The sequence below is a fragment of the Corvus moneduloides genome, chromosome 9 (genome assembly GCF_009650955.1).
Source record: "Corvus moneduloides isolate bCorMon1 chromosome 9, bCorMon1.pri, whole genome shotgun sequence".
NCBI lineage: Eukaryota > Metazoa > Chordata > Aves > Passeriformes > Corvidae > Corvus > Corvus moneduloides.
This window is the reverse complement of record NC_045484.1, coordinates 31,046,161-31,072,240: the sequence shown is the minus strand read 5'-3', so window position 1 is coordinate 31,072,240 and position 26,080 is coordinate 31,046,161. Positions and strand designations below refer to the sequence as shown.

General features: G+C 47.9%; 1 protein-coding gene across 2 annotated transcripts in view; it reads right to left on the bottom strand.

The window, feature by feature from the left end:
- Positions 1-321: 321 nt before the first annotated feature.
- The window catches only part of DNAJC6 (DnaJ heat shock protein family (Hsp40) member C6), a 41,980-nt gene continuing 16,221 nt past the window's right edge, over positions 322-26,080 (bottom strand). The window contains exons 2-19 of one of the 2 annotated variants that reach the window (XM_032118817.1): positions 22,020-22,170; positions 21,197-21,246; positions 20,959-21,107; positions 17,282-17,404; positions 14,830-14,963; positions 14,030-14,224; positions 12,529-12,646; positions 11,922-12,001; positions 11,557-11,750; positions 11,384-11,464; positions 10,269-10,712; positions 8,707-8,859; positions 7,874-7,942; positions 7,141-7,275; positions 5,306-5,566; positions 4,678-4,823; positions 3,470-3,646; positions 322-2,552 (exon numbers count right to left, since the gene is read on the bottom strand). In XM_032118817.1, the coding sequence (XP_031974708.1) occupies positions 2,451-2,552; positions 3,470-3,646; positions 4,678-4,823; positions 5,306-5,566; positions 7,141-7,275; positions 7,874-7,942; positions 8,707-8,859; positions 10,269-10,712; positions 11,384-11,464; positions 11,557-11,750; positions 11,922-12,001; positions 12,529-12,646; positions 14,030-14,224; positions 14,830-14,963; positions 17,282-17,404; positions 20,959-21,107; positions 21,197-21,246; positions 22,020-22,170 (2,762 nt within the window). In that variant the 3' untranslated portion in view covers positions 322-2,450. The remainder of the gene's footprint in view (positions 2,553-3,469; positions 3,647-4,677; positions 4,824-5,305; positions 5,567-7,140; positions 7,276-7,873; positions 7,943-8,706; positions 8,860-10,268; positions 10,713-11,383; positions 11,465-11,556; positions 11,751-11,921; positions 12,002-12,528; positions 12,647-14,029; positions 14,225-14,829; positions 14,964-17,281; positions 17,405-20,958; positions 21,108-21,196; positions 21,247-22,019; positions 22,171-26,080) is intronic. The other variant, XM_032118818.1, reaches the window with a different exon arrangement.

Sequence of the window (26,080 nt, the reverse complement as noted above, 5' to 3'; positions counted from 1 at the left end):
TTTTTTCTCATTTTTCATTACTTTGAGCCAAGAAGGCTTTTTAAAACAGGCTTAATCTGCTAAATGCTTCAAGTGAAGATTTTGGGTTCGCTGACTTGTTTGGCTGCGGGTCTCTGAAGGCAGTAGCCCAAGCACAGCAGTGCCACGTTGTTTCCAATTAATTTGGGAAAAGCACCTGGAATGGCAAACCTGTGGATAATGACAGGTCATGAACGATCGTGTTACAGTGACCATACTGACCCAGCCAGGGCTCATCACCCCTCGCCCAGGAGCAGATGTAGGACTTGAACCTTGTGGTCACAAGCACAAAACGTACCTGAATGTTAATTTGAGCTTTTTAATGTATATACAAATGTTTTAGACCAGTCACAATTTCATTGAGTATATACCGTATTTACAAAAATTACAATAATTTAGTCAAACAGTAAACCTGAACATTGATAACCTCTGTCACTACCAGATATGACAAGAATGGGGTTTTTTTAGTTAACTATTTGGATATACATACATCCTAATACTTTCATGCATCCATAAAAACATTAGGGATGGAAGTAATCAAAGCTTAAGTGGGGTAAGGGGTTTTTTTTGGTAAAGTTTAATGATGGATTTGTATTTTGTGAATGGATGAGTATCCAGAGTTATGTGCCATGACAAACTCGATACAAAGCTAATGAGGTTTTCATCATTAAAAAAAGTACATTATAGTAATGAGATCCTTTTTATTATATAGGCATAGGTCACAATATCTACAAATGTGAATGAGAAACAATAAACCAACAAATCACAGGAACATGATTCACATTCCAGTTATCTCTTTAAATAAGACAAGCACATACTGGATCAAAACATTAATAAATAACATCCAGTTTGTTACTATTATCTTAAGGTCTTTTATATAAAAGGAGACCTATGTGTTGGTTTCACATTTTCCGTTAAAGGCAGTAAATAATGGACCAATACAACAAAAGGATGAGTTTTATACAGAAAGCCATGTACTTTGACACACTGTCTTTGCAGTAATAGCTTTGCCACTTGAAAATGTAAGTGCAACAAGTAGTGGATTGTCTTGGAAAACCACCAGCCTTAAAGACTCACATCCGATGGCAACCTGCTCCTGAGGCAGTGAATACAAATTATTTCCTGCCCATCTTCTGAGTATCCCTCAAATACAGATACATGTTGGTAAATAAACTGCTAGCTTTAGTTACTCTACAAAAGAACACCAGAATTTGGGGTGAAGTTTGAATTTGATCTCGCTTTTGAACTAGGAAAGCTGCTTCAGCTTCAGCATCAGAGAGATTTCCTTGTGATGTTATTGCTTTGGTCCAATATAAACTTTTCAGATAATCAATTTGCACTGTATTGACCTCAGAAATCAGACCTGGGCTATGGATGTCGACGTGACAGCTTGTACACCATGATCTGAAAAATGAAGCTGCAACAGGTTTCAGCCTGCCAAGAGCCTTGGCCAAGTGCTCTGGAGCTGATAAAGGCATAAAGGTGATACAAGTGGGCTGGAAAAAGTTCTGAATCCTTGGGAGGGGAAGTGTTACCTAGAGACTGGGAAGTTTCTAAAATTTTGCAGCAGAATTTTAAGTTGTTGATATTTCTTTGATGGTTTCAAGCTGCTGATGAGAACCATGGGAAACGCAGCACGTGCCCACTCCTCACTTTGACAAGCGTGGATTCACCCTTTCCCCCAAACCTGCTGTTTAACAAACCAACAAGGTGCTGTTCAATCAAGGACTCGCTGCTTCCTTTCAAAAGCACTTGCTGAGGAATTCTGCCTGCACATTTCACTGTGGGACTGTGAGGTGGAGCACAGTATTAATGCAAAAGCAGCGGGCAGCTGCCACACTGACCTAACCCAGGGTTCAGCTTCAGCTCTATTCAGCCAGACTACACTATATGAGCAATTAAGCAGCAAATGGTGACTGTTAGGAGTGGGCCTACACCACAGCTGAGCACTTCAATTGGATAATTTGATCCAAACCCAGGAAAAAAAAAAGTACATCAAAGTTTGGGCCTCACCACCAGTTGTTGAACTCAACTGAAGCGTTGCCATATCACATCTCACCAAAAAAAAAAAAAAAAAAAAAAAAAAAGTAGGAAATTCACCAGCTACACTGTGTCGAAGACAGAGCAATTCCACCTTTTCCCAGTATGCATTCTCTCTCGTCCCACTGGAATCCAAAATAAAATAGAAAAGTTACCAGAAACTGTAACCCCGTGGCTCTGGTAGGGCGAGCCAGGTGGCCAGAGTTGCTCTGAGCTCAGGATTCTGGAGACAAGTGTTAGGAAACCTTTCTCTTGTTCTTCATGATAAGTATTAGGCTCTTAGTTTTCTGAAACTTCTGAATTTCCAGCCAGAGTTTGGTTGATCTGTGACATTTGTGACAAGAGACTATATAAGCACTAGCACGGGTCTGTAGTGGAGACTGAGAAAGTACCTAATACAAGGGTTTTTGTCCTTGGTTTTCAAATTCTGACCAGGCATCGTTTAGCTCCATAAATATCATCTTTGCATATTGTTCATATGGCTGCCCAGTGGCCTGGAATAAAAACAGAGAGAAAAGAGGGATATCAGAGCTGCCAAACCCAACCACACACAGCTGACACGTGAGCAAATTCCCAAGCAGTTCCATGAATTTTCTCTTATTCCTTGACAAAAAGAAGCTACTCTGGAGGGCTGCTTTCCTTAAGAATTTCTTGGCTTTGCTGCTCCTCAGAGCTGACAACCCCAAAGTGGGATAAAGCACTGTCCCACGGGCATAATAAATGTAACCTTCTAAATAAAAAATGTAACCTTGGCGTTGGGAGAGGAGTTTTACCTGCACGGAAGGGGAAGAGCTGCCACCTGACACAGTTCCTGGATTTAATCAGTATTCCTGCAAACCTTGGGCAGCGCACATCCCCCCAAGCCTTGAGACTCAGGGCCTCCACTCCCTGACAAGCAGAAGCCTCCTCCTCCCCATGGAGTGTCCCAGATGGAGTTGTTGCTGCAGAAGCCAGACCATGAGCCACAGTCTGGGCTAGCCAACAACCTGATTGTTCCATTGCTGGAGTTTGATTTGAATCTCCTTTAGCAGGAGCTGTTGTCCAGCAGCAGAGTGGCTGAGGGTCAAAGTGAGGGTGCCTAAAGCTCTGAATTTCTGCTGCTTGAAGCAGCAGGTTCCAGGCACAATCTTGGGGCTGGGAGTGGTTTCTCAAAACCCTTGACTGGTTTGGGCTGGAAGGGACCTGAAAGACTAAATGGTTCCATGGGCAAGGACACCTTCCACTATCCCAGGTTGCTCCAACCTGGCCTTGGATGCTTCCAGGGATGACTTTAGAGCCCTCAACTTTCAGAAACCAGCAAAAATCTTGAGCTCCCACTTTCTACAGAGCTGTTTGCAGCAATAAATTCAGCGATCCCATCCAACACTTCATAATCAACGCCGGCAGCGAGGTGGAAGCAGCCCAGCCGTACCTTGTCCGGGTGAACGACGAGCACAGCCCGCCTGTACACCTTCTTCACCTGCTCTGGAGTCACCAGATCGGCCATACTCACAGGCTTCCACTTGGTCTCCCCAGCCCACAGCACCGTGTGCATCGTGGACAGCAGTGCCCTGATATTCCTCTCCTTCCCTTCGATCCACTCCAGGACCTGCAGAAAGGAATGTAAGTGTCTATTTTTGCCTCACATTAGATATTCTGCCGGGACAAAGTTTCTTCATTTGAATAGCCATGACCCCAAGGGGCATCTTAAATTTCTTTCCATGCTTTAGAAAACCTTTAGAAAACCTTTGTCTGTCGCTAATTGTCATTAATTTTTATATCACTGCTTGAAAGTTAAGATACAGCTTAAGCAACATGCCTGCTAAAAACACTGACTTAGTAACACTTGATGGAATAGTCAAAATGTAAATTAAGTGTGTAACTGCTTCTTTAGTAAGGTAATAATTGCATACCTAAACTAAGCTCAGCTAGAGCTAAAATGTAACTGTGAAAACCAAAGGGTAAATAGATCTCACAGTTCCAGACTGAGCTGCCCCAATGAAATAAGAATGCATCAGAGCAAAAAGAATTATATTGGGAAGGCCAAATCAGCTGGGAGCTTCAGTGGCTCAACAGCTTTTGTGGGGATAAAAGTGGGACCTGGGAAAACTCCTGCTCACTCCGTGGCCTGACATCTGTCTGGCTGTTGTGGCTGATGTTTGTGTTCAGCCTGGTTGCTGTCCCACTCTTCCCAAAGGTTAAAACCTTTCCACAAGGCTAAACCCAGGACATTTTTAGAGGATCATTCTGTTTTCTAGAACTTTGCTTGGCTTTTGCTGCAGCTTTTCCTCTGAGTTATCTCTCCTTATGTAATTCCAATTGGTGGTTTCATATTTCAAATACAGAGCAGGACAGACTGAATTCCCTTTCCTTTTCATAAGAGATCTGCAGTTTGGCAATTTATTGAGGAGAGATGAGAGAATTCCAAAGCGGGCAGGATTAATGAGGCAGAGGATTAGTTCAATTAGCTGCGCCTGCTAATCAGGGCTGGAGTGCTGTGGAAGAGCAGCAGCCCAGACAGTGACACTGCGCAAGCCATTGTTGATGTGGTGTGGTTGAGGACAGAAATGTAACCTTGGAGTTTTAAAGCTATTGAGGACATTGAATGACCGTGAGAACATCACCAAGAAGTTTGCTTACTTTTAGTTTTTCAGGGTCCATCTCTTTTGCCATTTCTTCTTTTCTCATCTCAGCTATTGTTTTGGGGCCCTTCTTGTCCTTGTGGGCATTAAACCCTTGACCAGATAATAAATCTTCGAAATCTGCAGACACTTTTGGCTTGGAATCTTGAAGAACAGGAAGATTTGAAGTTATTATCATAATATGGGTGCTTTTAACACTGGTTTTCCAACTAAGATACACCCTTCAGTTAAGCACATTAGCAGTCTCCCAGTGCTATTGAGAGTGCAGGTTCTCATAAAAGATGTTACTTAATGTTACTTTTAAGTTGTTTTTATTATTATAGAATCCCAGAATGGTTTGGATTGGAAGGAACCTTAAAGTTTATCCAGTTCCAACCCCCTGCCATGGCAGGGACACCTTCCACTATCCCAGGTTGCTCCAAGCCCCGTCCAACCTGGCCTGGGACACTTTCCGGATTATTTTGGAAACTCATTTGGAATACAGGACTTCCTAAATAGCACACGTTAGAGTCTAGGACAGGATACAGCACCAGATAATCAACACGACCGACTTGCTTAGCCCTAAGCTGCCAAACAAAGGGACATCGGGAGCCAACCCTTTGGATGCAGAATTCCAAGGCTCTTACCAGCACTAGCAGGTCCTTTCCCGCGCTCGCCCTGCGCCCCGGCCGTGGCCGAGAAGCTCACGTTGTAGTTGGGCTTGTTCTGGGGGGAGGCGTGGGGCACGCTGGGCTGGCCCTTGGGCTGTGCCCCCTGCCAGCCGTACCCCGCTCCCTGCTGCCACCCGCCGCCCCCCATGGGCTGCGGCGGCGGCTTCTGCGGCGACGGGGGGAACCCCCCGCCCATGCCCGTCGGCGTGGTCGGCTTGCTGGCGAACGAGGGGCCACCTGCGGAGAACGACGGGAGTGATGGTGGGAATTACAACAGGGAATTGGTTCACCCTCCCTAAAGGGAATCCAGCTAGAATCTCCCAGTTTTCAGCTCTGCCACAAACTTGGTTTTGCAACATCGGTTTTGCCCTTCCACTTTCCTGTCATTGCCCTGTGAGCTTTTTAAAGGACAGCACCTGGCTTTGAGGGTTTGAGGAATTGGAGGTTGCTTGGGGAAACAGGGAAAGCTCGATGTAGGTAATAGGGAGCCACAGCTCTGTGTGGATGGTGACAACACAGAATCACAGAATGATTAAAGTTGGGAGGGACATTAAAGCTCATCCAGTTCTATCCGCTGCCATGAGCAGGGACACCTTCCACTAGGCCAGGTTGCTCAGAGCCCCATCCAGCCTGGCCTTGAGCACTTCCAGGGATGAGGAACCTCTCTGGGCAGCCTGTGCCAGTGCCAACACCAAGCTGGTGTTGTTGAAGTCGTACCTCCTCACGCTGTGCTGATTAATACCATCCACAGCGATGTGTCCCAGCACCTCATTGCTTCAGGGAATGCTCCTCTGGCTCTGTTTGTGTTTGTGGGAGGTACCCAGTGTCAATGTTTTATTATTTCACACTGACATCCACACTCAACTCCCAGCTCGGGAATGTGTCATGGAAACTGGATGAAGTGCTTTCGACTCAGTCATGACGAACAAAAATGTGCTTAAATATCCCGAGGATGCCAAGCCATTTGTTTTTAAACCTCACCACTCTCCTACAGAATGCATGTTTTAAAAGGACCTCGGTGGCTCTGACATGGGGCTTGGCAGCCTTTTTATTTTGCTCCTGCAGAGCAGCCTGTAATCCAGCAGAGGGAACTGGGAAACCTAATTCCAGACCCATGCTGGTACTGACGCAAAGGGGAAAACAAACATCACACCAAACCACAAGGGCTCGCAAAGAGCTGAGAGCAGCAACAAAGGCAAGAAAAATCTATTTACCACAGTCAGACAATGCTGGGGTTTATGCAAAGCTTCAGTAATTTCTCAGAACTGCCTTTCTAACACTGCAGTTTGCTGATTGTTTTATGAAATAAAACAAGGGGAAAAGGCTTTTCTAAGCAGTCAAGCTTTGTAGCCAGGTGCAAATACCCCACCTTTAGATAATACTGCAAATTAGAGGCAGATTAATTCCCCAGGTTTTCTCACAAAGCAGAAAAATGAGTCAAGTCTGGAAGGAAACAATTCCCCAAGAACCCCAGCAGCTTTGCAGAGCCAAATTCTCCTCCCAGGCCTGTAGCAGCACTTGAACACCGAGCATCCTCAGCCAGAGCGTGTTTAGACTTATCAGAGGTTATGCTTTGCAATCCATTGAGCCTGCTGAGCTCCCTGCACATTGCCAGCACATTTTTTGACCGGGGATCAGGAAAAGCACGGATTTGTGAGAGTTTACAGAGAATCAGGCAGAAGGGAAAGCCTAGCAGCAGCACTGGCATGCAGGTGGGTTGAGAGGCCCCACACATACCAGGCTGCTCAGCCTATTTCTCTAAAAGAATGCTGGTAATTTATCATTTTTTTTTTTTAATAAGAGATGCAAACCTGCTAAACTCGCTCCAAGACTTCCCAGATCAGCAAATGGATCCAGTGTTTGGGGTTTGGCCTGATGAGTGGGAGTGCTGTGGAGGGATCCTGTAGGACTGGTGGCAGCAGACTTACTTCCCATTCCTAGACCACCTTAAAAAGAAAAAAAAATGTATATACAAAAAAGGAAAAAGAACATTTTTCCTCCTGTTTGACGTGAGTGCAGCTCTTCCCCAGTGCTCAGTCACATATTAGAAGCCTGCTATTAAAATTGAGTGTACCACTGTCAGGTTCCTCAGCAGCCTCAGACTTGTTGCACACCCACTCCCAATTAGGAGCAGCAGCGGGAATGTTCCCAGACTGTCTGCACTGACAGAGGAATTATGACACATGGATATATTTTAAGAACTAGAAGCCTTCAGGAAGCAACTTTGGGAGGCCATACACACTCTCCCAAGATTAGAAAGAATCATGCAATCATTTAGTGGCATCCTGGGAATGACAGCACTTCCCAGGTCCTTCCCGTGGCTCTACATGGAATGAAACAACCTATGGACACCCTCACCTCACCTCACCTCACCTGTCCTGCTCCGGGCCCTTGAGGAAACAAATCCAGATTTTTTTTGAATTTGGAAATCTTTAGAGGGAACCTTTTCTTTGCAGTCACTGGCAGCATTTTCCCTCTGCGTCTCAGAGCTCCTTAAAGGTGTTTTTTTTGTTGTTAACCACCCTGAATTTTTATGACACATACCTCCTTTGTTGGGCCAGTCCCAACCACTGGAAACATCTGGTTGGATGGAAACCGTTGGAGTGCTAGAAGCTAAACAGAATGATTGGTATCAGTATCTCAAAGTAGCCCAGCAAAACCAGCATAGCCCAGTGCCCACCAAGAGCCACTGGGACTCGACAAAGTCTGAGAACCTCCAGTGGGAGGTGGCCCTGCCCATGGCAGGGGGCTGGAACTGAATGATCTTTAAGATCCCTTCCAACTTTCCAGGGAATACACCCGAGGAACACATTAGGTGATCAGGCACAAACAAATCCATGACTGAATGTGTTTCAGACAGGGCTACACATGAAATTTTCGGATGAGGAGGAAATTAAGGAACATTCTAAACAAAGAGAAGAAAATTCCTTCTTTTCAGTCAAATTCAGCTGTGCATTTGGTCAGGGTTCGTACTGGATCTGAAGAAAGTTGGTGACTGCAACTAAAATCACCAAAGGATGTGTGTTTTCTCTTAATATGGCTGCGTTCAGTGCAATTAATGGTAGTTTGGTTCAAAGGAGACCTCATAACCACAGGAATATGTGGGCAGACATTCTTCATGGCCTCTTTTTTTATTTATATAAATAGCCTATTAATTAAGTCTAAGACCTGAGCAAAACTCAGCTCATCCTACCACACTCCAGCTGCTGAACACACTTTAAGTCCAGAGACAAAAAGCTCTTTCCTGTTTCGTGGGGTTTCTGTGGTTTAGGGTCATTTTATGGGAAGCATCAGTTTGTAGTTAATGGTTCCATTTCTATTTCAAAGCAACATTTTACATTTATTTAAACACCCTGGCAGAGCCTCCCTTTTCTTACCCATGTGAAAGGGATCACTGTGCACAGTTGGTGAAGGGCTTCTTGTGGCTTGAAGGAAAGGATCCCCAGGGACAGCCGATGAGCCAAGGAAGGAACCCAGGAGGTCTGGACCCGTTTGCTTGGGGCTACTTCCAAATGGATCAAAGGCAGTGGCTGTGAAAACACATTTGAGAAAACGAAATCATTACCGTGCACCAGGAATGTGCTCCAGGGGAAAGGCACTGCTGTGGGGAGAGGAAATCTGATACCTGCAGACAGCAAATAGGAGAGTGTAAGACTGTGGGGGAGCAACTGGAGAGCATCAGTACCCCAAACAAATTCTGGGGACCTAAAGAGCCCCATGACTTGGTCATGGCAACAGACTGACCCCACCTCTCGTTCCCAAAGAGAGGAGAGAGGCTGAATTTGGAGCCAGGCAAAGTGAGTATTTAAGCACTCAGGCACTTCAGATGGAGTTTTAACTCCCAGTAGAGGGTGGAGCTTGGAGTTACTGCCCCGGTGCAATTCCTGCCATCCCTGCTTCCTCTCAAGATGATTTAAGGCTGGCAGAGGTTATCCATGTTGGGGATAAAAGGACTTTTAGAAACAGCTTTAGAAAATAACAGGTATCTTTCCTACAGAGCATCCCTTGTTACAAAAATCCAGTTCTTCTCAAACTCCATTTTTGACCAGTTTGTTCAGTCTTCTCTCTTTCGTGTGAAACCCGCAACAAGCCCAGCCAAAAGAAACTCCTGTGAAGTCACTCAGATTCTTGTCAACAAATTTAAGGTAAAAAGCATCCTGAAAGGTACAATCCCTAGGAGCTCTGCATTGTGGTAATGATGCTACTCAGTCACTACCCTTCACTCATCTCCCAAGCTCTTATCCTTGCTTTCCTGGCTTGGGATAATTGAGCTGTGTGATCCTGGCTCTGTAGAGCTCATAAATCCCTAGATCTTTTCCTGACCTGTTGCTGCACCTCATGTGATGTGTCTGCACAATCTTCCCTGAGTGAGAGCTCTCAGACTGAGCCTGCAACAGCCACAGCAAGAGGAACCTTCTCCAGGCACAAGTGACCAATTTCTTCCACTGAAACGTGGATTCTCCTCTCTCTTTGCACTTGCTCTGCTCTGTTTGCTTTATCCTTCAAAAGATCCCTTTCCCTAGTATCTATCCAACCATTCCTTCTGCAGCCTGGTCTTGGAAGAAACAGAAATTCTCTACTTCCTAGTCCAGGATCACTATCACAGCTCCAAACACCCTAAGTTAAAAGAGAAATTAAATTCAAAGTACTGTGGGCCTACCCAAACCCCGAGAGGATTTTTTTAAACTCATAATCTCCTCATATGCATTATTGGACACATAATGAGAGCAAAACTGAGGATCTCCAGTGGTTGTTGGTGTGAGGAGCCACCAAACCCCTGGGTGTGCTCCAGTAGGGGCTGGTTTGGTGAGGATGCACCAGCTTGGAGTAGAGGAGCTGCTTGGCCTCTTGGGATCCCCCACATGAGCAGGGGGTGGCCAAGAGCAGATCCCCCAGAGGGATCCTCCAGGGATCCTCCGCTCAGCAAAGCCACCATTACCTTCTCCTACCCTCGGGGACGGGGACGGGGACGCCGAAGCTGCCGAGCGCCGCGGGGTCGACTGCAGAGATCCAGGTGCCCCCACGTGGAAAACCTCCTCAGCAGCGGCTCCACTGGGGCTCTGGGAGCTCGGCCCACCGACCCCAAACAAATCATTCAGCAGGTCAGAGTTAGAGGGGGCAGCGCTGGGCTGCGAGGGAAAGCTCTTGCTCATGGGGCTGCCATCCAGGCCCAGCAGGTCCACGTCTTCAGGGGGAGGTGCTGCTGGAGGCTCTTGCTGCTTTTTGCTGTGTTTGGGTGTCCCGTGGGGCTTGTCACCGCTGGCATTACTGTGCTGACTGGAAAGGGACAAGAGTTCGTCATCTGACTGTTCGCTTTCCTCATGCACCAACGCTGCTCGATCCTCTGAGGTGGGGTGAGAGCTACTTTTGTCAGATTTCTGATCTAAATGATGATTGAAAATAAAATTAGGCAGCTGTTAGTTTGGTCATCACAAAGGTCCTGTAAAAATCAGCTTACAAGCAGAACAGAAAGCTACTGAGAATAGCACAGCAGCATTTGGCTAAAATTATTTTGTTTTTTAAAATAAAAGTCGGCAAATTTCTCCCCCAAAAGGTTCTGCAGCCCTGGCACAGCTGCCCATGGCAGTGGTGGAGTCCCTGTCCCTGGAGGGGTTTAAATGCCCTGTGGATGTGGCACTGGGGGACATGGTCAGGGGTGGCCTTGGCAGTGCTGGGGAACAGTTGGACTTGATGACCTGAAAGGTCTTTTCCAACCTAAATGATCCCATGAGTCCTTTGCAAAGATTAACCTAAATTTTCTCATCAAGGCTTATTTATTTCAAGTTTTAACATGAAGGAGGTCTCGGGTGAAGGTTCACCCTAGAACTGTGTCAATAATGGTCCCACAGAGCACAGTTTGAAGAGGATGTTGTAGGAAATAAATTCCCACTGCATTGCAACGTCAGGGTGTGCCCAGCAGCAGCTCTGTGACCTACTGGCAAAAACACACTACAGTGGGATCCTTCAGCCTCACTCCGTGCTCCAGGCAGGCAGAAAAGGAGTTGTTTATGTTCTTTGAGGCAGATTTGACTCTGCAGACTAAGCCTTGCCTACCTTGCCAGCTGAGAGAGGAGAAGAATGCACTCTGCCCAACGTTCCTGATGTTATCCTGGGGGGAGTCCGTGGCGCCTCTACCTGCAGCACAGAGCACCAGAGACGTGGATCAAGCAAAACCCAGCTCAGCATGAAGAAATCATGTACAGGGAATAAATCTGTGCAGCCCTTACCTGCCAAAGCAAGAGTGTCCTGGTGCTCCTGGTGGGAGGAGAAGAGAATGGAGGGATTGATGTCTTTTGTCGTGAAGTTCTCCCATGGGGGAGTTAATTCAGTTTGTCTGTCTGCAGACTGTATTTCTATGTCCAGTATAACATGAAAGAGCTGAGGGTATTTGTCTGGAGAGTCACAGGCATCCAGCTCAGGCCTAAAGGGGACAAGAGTGGTCCAGTTTAAAAGGGAAGAATATTTTTGGCAAGCTATAAAAAGGCTTTCAGTATATCCAGGCTTTTCATATTTCATCTGTGACTGTTCTCCCTCAGCCTTCATCAGGCTTTTATGCATCAGGTTTGATTAATGTGCAGTTTCAATCACTCACTTGGTGAATTTGAGAGTGGTTGTTCCCAGGGCTATGAATCCAGTATGAAATTGAATTTGGAATATTTGTGTGTTGGTCATCTGAAAAAAACAAAACCAATCAGAGAGCACCAGAGTGAACAAGGGCTTAAATACAGGAGTTAGTTAAGTCTACCCTAACTTAACTGCTGCATAACTTAATTCATTCTGCTTGTTCTACAGGCAGTATTTCCTTCTCAATATTCCCAATGTTTCCATCTGCCTTAAACCCTGCTGCTGCAGCCTCTGTACAGCAGAAAGCCTTCAGGAACAGGCCTTTCTTTCCCTGCTTCTCTTTATTTCTGGGATCTACTCATCAGTTTTGCAATGAAATGAAGCTGTTCCCACTGAATACATTGGAGCAACAGGTTTGTTTCCCAGAAAATATAAAACCATTTCACTTGGAGTGGAGGCTTTAGGAAACAGCAAACAGCACCAAAAAATTAATGGAGAAGAGGAAAATATTCACTGCCCACTCTGCAACTTGAATATTTTCAAATACATCCTCAGGGAAATTCTGGAGATTCCATGTTTAGCCAGCTCTGAGCTCCCCACACTGCCTCCACAAGAGAAGTGAAACCAGCTCCTACTTTGGCTTGGAGGCGTCCCCCGATGGTCGATCTCATGTGGTAGACAGAGACAACAACATCTCCATGGACAGTGGCTCCCAGTGGGATCAGGACTTTCCCTTCCTGCACACGGTATTCTCTTGGAGAGGAAGAGGAGGAAAGCCGTGGTTAAGGTCCCTCCTATCCCATGTCCACATAAAAGCTCTCACCGCCCTCAGGCCAAGCGAGGAGAAGGAGCAGTCAATGTTCTGCTTGGTTAAAACAAGAATATTCCACGGGGGGAACCAATACAGCTCTGAACAATCTCTGTGAAGGTATCCCACCTCCTGACCACCTCAGATCCTGATGTCTGTGCAGTTATCCCACCTCCTGACAGCTCAGATCCTGATGTCTGTGCAGTTATCCCACCTCCTGACCACCTCAGATCCTGATGTCTGTGCAGTTATCCCACCTCCTGACAGCTCAGATCCTGATGTCTGTGCAGTTATCCCACCTCCTGACAACCTCAGATCCTGATGTCTGTGCAGTTATCCCACCTCCTGACCACCTCAGATCCTGATGTCTGTGCAGTTATCCCACCTCCTGACAGCTCAGATCCTGATGTCTGTGCAGTTATCCCACCTCCTGACAACCTCAGATCCTGATGTCTGTGCAGTTATCCCACCTCCTGACAACCTCAGATCCTGATGTCTGTGCAGTTATCCCACCTCCTGACAACCTCAGATCCTGATGTCCATGCAGTTATCCCACATCCTGACAACCTCAGATCCTGATGTCCGTGCAGTTATCCCACATCCTGATAACTCAGATCCTGATGTCCGTGCAGTTATCCCACCTCCTGATAACTCAGATCCTGATGTCCGTGCAGTTATCCCACCTCCTGATAACTCAGATCCTGATGTCTGTGCAGTTATCCCACCTCCTGACAACCTCAGATCCTGATGTCCATGCAGTTATCCCACCTCCTGACAACCTCAGATCCTGATGTCCATGCAGTTATCCCACCTCCTGACAACCTCAGATCCTGATGTCTGTGCAGTTATCCCACCTCCTGACAACCTCAGATCCTGATGTCCGTGCAGTTATCCCACCTCCTGACAACCTCAGATCCTGATGTCCATGCAGTTATCCCACCTCCTGACAACCTCAGATCCTGATGTCCATGCAGTTATCCCACCTCCTGACAACCTCAGATCCTGATGTCTGTGCAGTTATCCCACCTCCTGATAACCTCAGATCCTGATGTCTGTGCAGTTATCCCACCTCCTGATAACTCAGATCCTGATGTCCATGCAGTTATCCCACCTCCTGACAACCTCAGATCCTGATGTCCATGCAGTTATCCCACCTCCTGACCTCAGATTCCCTCTGGCCATTTATTTCCACCCTCGGCACTAACTTTCAGTGAGTATCTTCACTGATCAGGCAGCCTGGCAATGCCTGCAGCACAGATACTCCACAGCAGAGTGAAAGTCTGGCTGCATCCAGCTCCTAAGGATGGCAGGGGGTCCCAGGGACTCACTTCATCCTCTCGTACTCCTGGGAAGTGGTGAGGATCCTGGTCTCTCCGCTGAGGATGTCGCAGAAGGGCCGGCAGCCGTTGCGCTGCTTGTTGAAGCAGGGGACGGGGCTGAGGGTGACTGACTTGATCGTGAGTGGTTTGCAGTGGGGGATGACAGGTTTGTCTGCTATTAGGTCACAAATGTATCCTATGTACCTGCAAGCAGAGAAACCAGGACTGAAGTCTCCGTTTCTTTCATTTCATACTCAAAATCGGCCTCAAAACCCAGTGACAGTGCCATTCTTTCCCAGGCCCAGGACTGGAGTTCCCATGTGCTCCAACATCCCTAAAGCTGGCACAGAATGTGCACTTCCAGTTCTGCTTCCGTAAGGATGCAGCTGACACAGGAGAGGCCCTGTTAACCACGGGTTCAGCATGGGATGGTTGGGTTGGAAGGACCTTCGGCAGTCATCTAATCCAATCCTCTGCAATGAGCAGGGACATCTCAAATAACACAATAATTCAGGCTGGAAGATCTGAAGGTCACCTGCTCAGAGCAGGAGCAGCTTCACAGCTCGATCTCAGAACTGGATTTTGTGCTGAGGGTGATACCCAGCCAAGAATCTCCAAGGAAAGAAATCTCACAGCTGCTCTGGACAAGCTCTTCCAGCACCTGATCCCCACTTCTCCACTTATTTCTGAGGAGCATGGTGTGATCTGGACACCTGTCTGAGCCTAGGAGCCAAAACACACCTGGCAGGTCTTTGGGCAGCTTTGAGCATGAGGAACACAGCTCAGAGTGTTGAGCCAGGATACTGTACCTCCTGTGAGATGGCCACAGTACAATTCCAGGTCTCTTTGTGTTCAGCAGCTGCACAGCAGGGCCAGGATGAGAGAAGAGGTGACAGAAACAGAACATTGCACTGACCAGAACTGCTGAGGCTGCACGGCCGTCCTGGCAAGGAAAGGGGAAGAGGGGAAAAACTGTGTGTCAGAAACATCCTTTAAATTTTAGCTCTCCACTCCTCCTGAAATCACAAAAAATAACTTATCCAGAAAGACTAGGATTGAGATCACAAGACAATGAGGAATTTTCAGTTCTGTGTCATTTGTTCAACACCCAGGACTTCAGTGAACAATCAAAGCTAAGATAATATCCAGGGAGCAGCCAAAGCTGAGGGTGGTTTACACTTGTTTGGAGAGCCCACAAGAACATTTTGGCTGCAAATGTTGGTGTTTCATGGCTGCTCCCCAGCTGTAATTTTATAATTATTTCAAACGTAGGCCTGGAAGTGACCACAGGGGTCAGAGTGCACCCATCCTACAGCTGCAGGCAGTCCTCTAACAGAAATTTATCCTGGAAAAGGATAAACAAACAAAAAATCCAGCCCCAGGGTCCCTCACCCGAACATTTCCACAGCCCTCAACCTACAGATTGCTCCTGATGGGGTTTATTTAAGGTGATTGTGGGGGAAAGTTTGCTGAGTCACACTCATAGATCAAAAATACAGAAAGAGCAGAGAATCACTGTGTTCCCAGTGCCCTGGGTTCCTGATACACCTGGGAACATACAAGGTGATGAGTGTTATGGACCAAACAAAAAGAAACAGCTCTTCCAGCAAAATGCAGGTGTGGAAACTCATGGCACAGGGATGGATACCTGCTCAGTACTGCCACAGTGCTGTAGCACCCAGCTCATCTTCCCTGTGTCAGAGGGACAAAGGATCCCCCAACTCAAAACTCATTTCCAAGGCAGAAGTAGGAAAGCTACTGCCCCACCAGGGAGGGAGTCACACAAAAGTTATACGGAATCATGGAATGGGTGGGGTTGGAAGGGACCTTAAAGCCCAGCCAGTCCCACCCCTGCCATGGTCAGGGACACCTTCCACTATCCCAGGCTGCTCCAAGCACCCTTGAACACTTCCAGGGATGGGGAATCCACAACTCCTCAGGGCCTCACCACTCTTGCTCCTTGCAGTTGTTCATTTCAGGCACCTTTTAGGCATTCCAGCCACTTTCTGTAGGGTGTTCTGTACTGGAGCTGATCCAGACCCCAAGAACCTGCTGACACGAGCAGGCTGTTTACTTTTTCCTAGCTTAGCCTCTGCCAATTGTTTCTGACAAGATCTCTCAGGTTTATATAAAATAAGTGGGTTTCTGCAGCCTTGTTAGAAAGTGTTGGAAATTACTCCCTGTCCTTTATCTCATTATCCTGATATCCATTGCTCAAAGGACAGCAAAGGAATTGGATTTTTGAGTTAGATTTCCAGGACTGGAGGCATCAAGTGCATCCTCCTCTCTGTTTGAAGGGAATTTATGTCCCAGAGCCGCTGGCTGTGCTGTGCAAGGCAGAAATGCCAGACTCATAAGGGAGCTCTGTGCAATTTGGGATTGGTCATTTCCTCCACTCCTCCCAGTTTCTGCTGATCAGGGCTGACAGCTTCCTGCTTTAATTTAGGCTCCAGGAGCAAAGCAGAGCTCTGCTTTTGGGCATTGCTGTCAATGTGAAAGGTTGGATGGAGTAAATGAGGAGTGATCCAGGATCACACCACCCTCACACCGCCCAGCATTGCCCAGTGCTGAATAATCCCTGTGAGGGGTTCCCAGTTCAGCTGTGCTGAAGAGAGGAGCAGAGGCAGCTGGGCTCCTTCAGCCAGGCCTGACAGCTCCTGATGGCAGGAGACTTCAATAATCTCCGTTTCACAGTTCAACACAATTCCCAATTCTGTGTTTTCTGCCCAATTTCCATCCCCCTTCAGTCTAAAGGCTGTGTTTTCTCCTGTGACTACTTAGAGTAAAATGCAAATCCCAGAATCCCAGACTGGTTTGGATTGGGAGAACCTTAAAGCCCACCCAGTGCCACCCCCTGCCACGGGCATGGACACCTTCCACTGTCCCAGGGTGCTCCAAGCCCTGTCCACCCCTGCCTTGGACACTTCCAGGGATCCAGGGGCAGCCACAGCTGCTCTGGGCAACCTGGGCAAGTCACAGCAGGCTGACAACTCTGGGGTGAAATTCAAACCTTTCTGTTACTCATCACCTCTCCTAGAGAATAACTCTGACCTCTCTTGCTTTGCATTCCTGCTTCTCATTCTATGCCAGCTCTTCCAGCTTAGCTGTGGGTGATGATGTCCCTCTCTCTGGGTCCATTCCATGCCACCCCTCCCCTTTCAGGAATTGTCCCCATCCTCGCACACAGACCCCAGACCCTCCACGTGCAGTGTGACCTGGGACTCCTCAGCCCCCAGGCTGGTTGCTGTGGGGTGCACTCACCATGCAGTGGATGACACAGACGTTTTTGGGGTTCTGCTGCAGCCAGTTGTGCATGTTCTTGCAGACAGCATAGAGGTTGTGCAGGCTGGGCGCCTGCCGGACGGGCCAGCTACACTCAGACACCTGCAGGAACAGCACCAGAGACAAAACCGGCTTTGGAGGAGCGCTGAGCAAGGCCTGCTCTACAAATTCTCCCTGCCAAGAAACCTACTCGTCCTTTACAACCCGGAGTTACATGCTGGAAACCTACTCCACCTGTCCTCGTGCGTAACTCCGCGCCGTGACTCGCATGAGTTATGAGGAGGCAGACAAAAAAGCTTTCTCAATGGAGTAACATTGGGCTGATGTGTTGTCCCTGCCTGCACGATTTTCAAAATTTACATTTCACGTCAGATTATCTGGAGTGGCTCTTTTCTAACACTCCAGACTCACATTGATTTCTAAAGCCTTTGTACAACGTGTCCCTAAAAACTGCTCTGATTTGCACAGGGCACTGAGCCTCTGTTGTTCTGAATCCTTCTGCGGCACAGGATTTCCAAGCCCTATGTGACAGATATTAAACTGATGAAAGGGAAAGTTCTGTTCAAAAAAAAAATAATAATCCTATCTGAGTAAGTATGTTAATATATGAGGCAGAAAAACGAATGGCTCCTTAGAGCTGAAACCCCACAAATCCTCAAGTATGTCTGGTTCCTATTCCTCAGTGTGCTGGTTCTGAGTCAGCCCACTTCTCTCCAGCACAGCCCCAAGCAGCACATCAAATAGCCCTCGACAGACATCTCCCTTTCATCTGGTTTTAATTGAAATATCTCTTTTTTTAAGGCATTTCTGGACAGAAGAAATTTAAAGGAGAAATGTCCTGAGGCTTGTCCTCTGCTGAAGGACTGGTTCTCTCTCTCTCTCAGCTGACATTTGGCTGCTGCTTAATGGGAACGGGGAACGAAGGAGATGATTTGCCCAGATGTTCTTGATCCCCATAACTGTTCCATCTCTCAGAGGAAGGAAGTGCTCCAGCTTTTATGAAACTTGCACTTAAGGTCCTGTCTGACACCTGCACAACATCTTGGAGCAGAAACAGGCACCCAGATTCCAACCAGAGCCCTGCCAGGCTGTGTCACGTCAAACAAGGATCCCAAAGGCTCCCATGGGATGCAGGGCCAGGCCAGGCTGGCAGCACTGCCTAACCCAGCCATCCATCCTCTGCTCATTGTTGGGGAGGCTCCTTCTAATCCCACATCAAATTAGGTATTTGTCTGATTGCATTTCAGACCTAGGAAAGTTTTGGTCTCCAGAATATCCTGCTGTGCCCCTGGTGAGCAAATGTTGAGTTGTAGGGGCCAACAAATCAAACGGTGCTCAAAGTTCAGAGAGCAGGGAACAGCCATTCCCTATTTACCCTCTCCACCTTCTCCTGTCTCCAGAGTTTGTTTCATTCCTTCTGTTGAAACCTTGATTTTCCCTGTTAGAATTCATCCAGTGACCCTTCCCCTGACAATCTTCTGAGCAGACCTCCCTACCAAGCATCTGGAAAAGCCATTATCACTTCTCTAGTAAATAATACACATTTCCCAACAGTCCACAATTACATATTTACATTGCCTCTAATTACACATCTGCCTGATGGTTTGCAATTAGGAAATTAAATGTGTGCTTGGTGTTTGTATCAAACAGAACTTCACCAGCACTCAGCACAGGCAACCTTAGGGAAAAGCAACTGGAATTCTCCAGCTCTGGGAATAAGCACTCAGCACTTGTTTTAGTTTAGCAGCAGGGCAGCAACTGCCAGGAATGTGACCCGTGAGAGGCTTTGAAGTTTGGGTTTGTTTAATGTTAGATTTGAGTTCTGTGTTTTGAAACTGCTCTCACTTCCTCAGGCCGGTGGGAGCTCTGCTCGCCTCTCCTCTTGGGGACACAGAGGGGACAGCAGAGCACAGCCAGGTCTCTGTGCAGAGTCACCGGCTTGGGTTGGAAGGGACCTTAAAGATCATCTTGCTCACACCCTGCCACCTTCCACTACCCCAGGGTGCTCCCAGCTCCATCCTTGGACACTTCCAGGGATGGGGCAGCCACAGCTTCTCTGGAGAACCTTTCCCAGTGCCTCCCCATCCTGCCAGTCCCCACTCCTCCTCGACAGACTGGGCACCTGGGGCTTGGTGACCCACTCAGCTAGGTCTAGGCAGGAAATGGCGCAGCAGGACATGAATTCACCTCCCTCCTGTGCCACCACGCAGCAGAGTGACCTACTTTGATCTTAGGAGCAAAAGGTTTTAAAGAAAGCAGGAATTCAAAAGCTTTTCCTGTCAAAGAGCAAGTGTGTATCTCAGTGCAGATCAGCTGACATCCTCACCCCAGCAGAAAACTCACTGGGATTTCACCTCCTTGAGAGCCCTTTAGTATTTTTTCCAAGATATATAAAGCTCAGCCTCGTAATTACTTCATGTATTGTGTTGTTCACACTCCATTCTCCTGGAAAATACTTGGAATCAGGACTTGCCAGCCCATAAGCTGAAAATATAATATTTTATTAAAAGGTAATTTTATTTTCTTCCTGTGTGAGTCAAGGCAATGATTCCAAAGCACCGAGTTTTGCTTTGAGAGTGACATTAAAAGTCACCTGTTGAGTGTTGGGTGGGTGGGAGATAATTCCAGGGGTTCAAGAGTTATGGCCAGCTCATACAGCAATAGACCTTTAATGCTGGGCTTTCAGAAGTAGATAAATCTTTCACCCACAAACAGCATCAGTGATGCACCAAAACCAATCAAGACTGAAGATTCAGAGCTCCTAATGTCTCTTAATTAGTCTTCCCTGTTCATTGAGTCATATTTGAAGTCTGGTTACTGATGGCCACTGAGAAATTTGCTTCAAGTATCAGTGAGTGGCTTCTGGTGATCAGAATTGCTGAAGATAAATTCAGCTACACCTCAAATGAAAATTAAATTAGGCTTAGATTAGATTCATTTACCCTGACTGAGGGTGAAACCTGGCAACTGCTGCTGCCTTTAGGGTTGAAGGCACCAAAAAGTGAGAAATTTTTTAAAAAAGGCACCAAACACATCACTCCCTTGTGGGAGAGGGAAAGAACAGGAAGTTTTCAGAAAGATTAAATCTAATCTTGCATTTCAGCAGCAGCATTTCATAGAGATTTCCTCTGAAAGCCATTAATGAAGCAGAGCCTCACATTGCTCCTGATGCTGCTCCGATTTTGGAGAGGGAAACTGGGCCAGGCAGTGGAGGTGGCTTTTTAAAGTCACAAGAGCCAAAATGCCCCTCAGATCCCGTTTCCATCCCGTGCTCTGCCTGCTGAGGGCTCCTGCCTGATTAGGGCCCAACTGCAAGGAAATAATCTCCCTTCTCCTATTGGCAATTTCTTCCAAAGGCCTTTCATTTTATTGTTTCTCTGCAGCAGCTCTAACGCTGTAGGAGCAGCTCTAACACTGTTTTATTCTTTATTTCTCTGCAGCCCGCTCAGTGCAATGCCCTTCACTCTGCCAGGCTCCTCACATGAACATGATCCCTGAACTTTCCAGCTCTTTAATCCCTGTGGTCACAGCTAAAACCCCAAACCCACCCCAGCAGCTTAAAAACACCTATAACTCCTAAATCACCTTAAATTCTGGATACAACAGGAGCTGGTGCCCCCTTTCCTAAGGAATTTTCCCCCATGGAAGGCACTCACCCTGTTGTGGAACTTGGCACTGCGATAATATTTGGGTGACAAGTTGAACACGGTGTAGTGGTCGGGGTGCCTGGAGTCCAGGAACGTCCTGACATCCTCAATGTGATTCCTGAATCCCAGCTCCACGCCTTCAGCAGGAAAAGACATCACTGGGAAAGCAAGGAGAGGCCAGGATGAGTGTGTGTTTATGGAATTATGGGATACTACAGGTTGTATTTCCCCATGGAGCAGGGCTTACCTATGATCCTTGAGGTAATGTAGGAAATATCCAGCTCTCCCTTGGTGTAACTAAAAGGAGACAAAGCAGGAGACAGAATTTAGGCACTTTAGCAGCACATTAAGAGTGTTTTCCCAGAAAAGTCTACTTTTCACACAAGGAAAAATCATCTTCAAATGAATTCTTAAGACGCAGACAGTGACCCAGCCTCCCTCTCTCCACATGCAATTAACTGCATGCAAAACCTCCAAGGAAAGTCCCTTTTCCCTTTTGTCATTAATTTTCAGTGCCAGTTTCCAGGAGAAATCTCCTGCCGTTTGCACTTTGCAGATCCCTCAAACTCTCTGGGGTCTTGCATGCATTACATTTCCTTAATTTCTTGTAGATCCCTATCCCTCGGAGGTGGGCACAGGGGACAACGCCAGGAGAGTCCCCAAAGCAAAGTCACCTCAGCCTTTCTTCCATTCCAAGGTGGATTTAGGGCTGGGAACATCCTTGCACAGCAAAGAGAGGCATCAACACCAGCCAGGTTTCAGTGACAAAATATTCAAGTGGTGGTTAACTAGAAGGACCCCACAGGGAATCCTCCAGGAATTGAAGACCAGGTGCTCCACTTTCCCAGGTATTTTCCAGATTTTGGGATGCTGATGCTCACTATGAAGCTTAGATTGTTTTACTTGAGTTTTCCCTCTTCCTTGAGGCCAAACCCCAATTATGAGACAGAACCAAAGAACTCATTTGGGATTTTCCCCTCCTTCCTCATTCCCTGGGAGTTGTGCTGTGCTGGTTCAGTGGCACCAGCACTCTGCAGCTCCCGGATTTTCCTGCTTCAGGTGTACTGTACCTGGCAACAGACTGCATGACCTTGGAGGAGGTGTCCTTCAGGGTATCCTTCAGGTTATCCTTCAGATTGCTGAAGAGCCTCCCTGCTCCTCCTTTCACCATGTCCAGCAGGCCTCCCCCATAGCTGGACTCCATGTCTGGTGACGAGGCACCTTCAAGCACAGCAAAACCAAAGCCAGCGTCACTTGTTGGGAACAAATCCCGGACAATCCCTCTGCTCCATCCACACCAAACACATTCCCGTGCTCTGCTGCGTGTCAAGCACGGGGGAAAGTGGTTTTCCTTCTCAAAGCCATGACTTTCCAGGGATGAGGGCTGGCTCATTCCTGCCAGCTGGGCTCAGAACTGTCAGCACTGTGTGTAGGTTGAATGTTCAGTCTCAGCACAGTGAGGACAACACGGTACAAGATCTAAGCTGGGGGTTGGAACTGGGTGGTCTGAACATGAGCCAGGTGTGCCCAGGTGGCCAAGAGGCCCATGGCAGGAATTGTGTGGCAGCAGGAGCAGGGAAGGGATTCTTCCCCTCTGCTGGGCCCTCACCTCGAGGGCTATGTCCAGTTGTGGGATCACCACTCCAAGAAGGACATTGAGGTGCTGGAGCATGTCCACGGAAGAGAATAGGGCTGGCAGAGGGGCTGGAGCCCCAGGAGAGGCTGAGGGAGCTGGGAAGGGGCTGAGCCTGGAGCAAAGGAGGCTCAGGGGGGACCTTGTGGCTCTGCACAAGTCCCTGACAGGAGGGGGCAGCCGAGGGGGTCGGGCTCTGCTGGCAGGGAACAGGGACAGGAGGAGAGGGAACGGCCTCAGGCTGGGCCAGGGCAGGGGCAGGGTGGACATCAGCAGGAATTTCTTCATGGAAGGGGTGGTCAGGCCTTGGAACTGCCCAGGGAGGTTTGGAGTCCCCATCCCTGGAGGTGTTCAGGCCTTCCTGAGTGACCAGGTGGGGATGGGGCACAGCTTGGGCTCGATGGTCTGGGAGGGCTTTTCCAACCTAATTAATTCTGGGATTCTGTGGTCTTTAAGGTCACTTCCAACCAAAGCCATTCTATGCTTCTAAGCTCCCTCACCTCCAACCCAGCCCAAAGCAGCTGATTTTCTTATCACAACCAACAACCACCTCCTCAGGGGTGAGAAAAAGACTCTCCCTACTCCATAGGACATCCTTCAGGGCAGTCCTCCCAGCTGTCTCTTGACTGAAGTTTGTCCAACCCAAACTGTTCTACAATTCAATGATAAAATGCTAATTTTACTGCAAATGCACCTCCCACTCTCAGGCAGCCTCACCCATAGGGAGCTATCCATAAACCTTTAAACTGGAGATTCCACTGGGAAAGTGATGCTGCCCTGGTGTGGTCACGATCCACATGATCCAGGTCCTAGACTGGTAAAATTAGAGGCCACCTCTCCTCTACACTCCCTCTGCCAGCTTCAGAACAGAAGGTGCCTCCTCGAGGCACAGGAATATTTCTTTTGCCAAACTTGCTTGAGTATGATTCAAAAAAAAAGAGAGAAAGGAAAAAAATCAAAGAAGCTTGTTGACTTCCAAGTGTGGAATCAGTGTTTCATGTCCCCTCAAAAAGTTTGTTTTCATGTTATTCTGTGCTGGAAGAGCCAGGGGTGGAAGGAGGAGATGTTCAAAAGGGGCTCTCAGTTCTGCAGGTCAGCTTTTAAAGGAAAGGAAGGCAGAAACGTGGTAGCTTGGAGCAGGGAAAGGAGGACAAAGGATCAGAGGTTCAACAGCACTGGGCAAATTCTTACAGCTGGAAATGCTGCAGGAGAGCAACAGAAGGGCTCTGACAGTATGGAAAACCTAAAATCTTTAGAAATCAATCTGAAGATTTCAGAAGTGCAGAGAGGAGGAGAAACAGAGAGAACAAGACTTTCACTGTATTTCTAAGAGAAGCAGCAGGAGTCAATTCCAAGTCTCCTATGTCCCCTAAAGCAGAGAATCAGAAAGGATGGATGATGAAGAAAAGGCATCCACTGCCAGAGGGCAGGGATGGATGGGAGATTGGGAAGGAATTCCTGGCTGGGAGGGTGGGCAGGCCCTGGCACAGGGTGCCCAGAGCAGCTGGGGCTGCCCCTGGATCCCTGGCAGTGCCCAAGGCCAGGCTGGACTATTCTGAACACAGGGACAGTTCAGAATGAACCTCCAGCAGTCAGCAAACACAGCAACAACCTGCTGCACCTCCTTACAAAACTGACATGTGTCAGGAAGGAGCATTCTTGTCTTGGTCCACCCTCAGCACTGGGATTTCAGCTGAAGGAGCCCCTGCTGACATGATGGGAGCAGGAGAGAGTAGAAATCTTAATTAAAGCACTTACGTGCTAATTTTACAGAGGATCAGGAGAAGGATGTGCAGGAGGAGAACTCCTCCCAAGGCAGAGAGAGCTTTGGAAGAGAACACTGGTCCAGGGGAGTGCAGAGGGATGTGCTCTGTACAGGAGCAGCTGAGGGTGGCAAAGCCATCCACGTCTGGATTAGCCAGGCCAGGAAACTCATTCCTGCCCAGGGAGAGGGAAAAACCCACATACCCAGGAGGGAAATACCCCCTCCTCCTGCACCCTGCAGTGCCACGAGCAGTGATTGTGCTTATTCTCAAAAACAAAGACATTTAGACCAATCCTGCTTTAAATTTTGGGGGTTGGAGCCAGAAATGGGTGAATGGAACAGGCGTGACCTCAAGTGATGGGGAAATTTCGGCACCAGCAGCCACCACCTGCAGCCAGAGGTCTCCCAGAGTGACCAGCAACAGAGGCTCACACCCTGCCACCAGCTGAGGGACGTGCTCGCTGTTGGAACCAGCGACAAATTCCAGATTTGGAAGCTTTCCCTGCAAAATCTGCACGTTAAGAGGCCTCGTCTGCCTGGGGAGGTCCCTGAGCAGCCCCCCCAGGAAAGCCACAAACCCTCCCAACCACAGGGCCTGGATTCCAGCTCTCCAGAGAGCCCAGGGGGAAACCAGCCGACATTTAAAAGGCATTTAAGGCTCTGTCAGTCTGAATATTTATGCTGATGAAGCAACTCTGAGCCTGAGAGAGGGGAGGTGAAAGGAAGACGCCTGGAAACTGAGGATCAGCAGAGAAGTGCTGCCTTTCCCAGGTTACTTAGGAGGAGGGAACAGACCCTTTTTGCCAGGGAAGGGCAGACAAAAAGCAGACATGAAACCATACAAAAGGAAGCAGGTTTCCCTCAGTCTGCCCAGATTATGTGTAACAGAATCTTCAATGTCAAATGAGATTTTTTTTTGCTCAGGAAGCTGCTGCCTGTGCTTTCATTAGGGATGGAGTGAGGAAAGAGCTAAATACTCCCTGTTTCTCATCCTGGAATCACAGAATGGTTTGGGATCTGAAAGACCATCTCATTCCAGCTCCTCATTCCACATAGGAAAGCATTAAAGCTTCATCTCCCACCTTCCCAAAAAAGACCTTTGGGAGTATTAAATACCCCTCTGAATTCTCTTCCAGTAGTACCACAAGAGTCAGGCACTACAATGAGGAAAAACTGTGTTTGTGTCCCAAATTCCACATTTCTAGATGGTTTTATTTGCTTGCTGCAGCCTTCTTCCTCCCCTCAAAGTATTTTTGGGGGGGAAAAAAGGGTTTTTTGCTTGTTTTATCCCCTAAGATAAAGGTGGAGGCTGCCCTGTGCCTTGGCAGAAACGGCCCTTTTAAAGTTCCCTGCTCTGAACAAAGTGGAGCCGCTGTTGTTGTGGCTTCAGCAACAAGGCCTGGATTGTTTTTAAGGAACACTCAGCAAAAACAGCTCCTGTTTGTGCCTCTCCCCCCCAGCAGCCAGCGGAGGAGCAGCACAGCTCACGTTCCTCCCACACCCAGCTCTCCCAGCAAAGCCTGCCTCGTGTGGGACGTGCTTTCCCACCAGCGCTCAGGGAGACAAGCCAGGCTGCTACAACTCCAGAGCACACTTCAACGCTTTCCCTCGGCATGGAAGGGTCTGCATGGCAGCAGGAGCAGCCCCGGTGCAGGAATTCCTGCAACAACAGGGTTGGAGCATCCTTTAAAGGGCGTATCATGGATGGAGGGGTGCTGGGTGCAAAACTACCC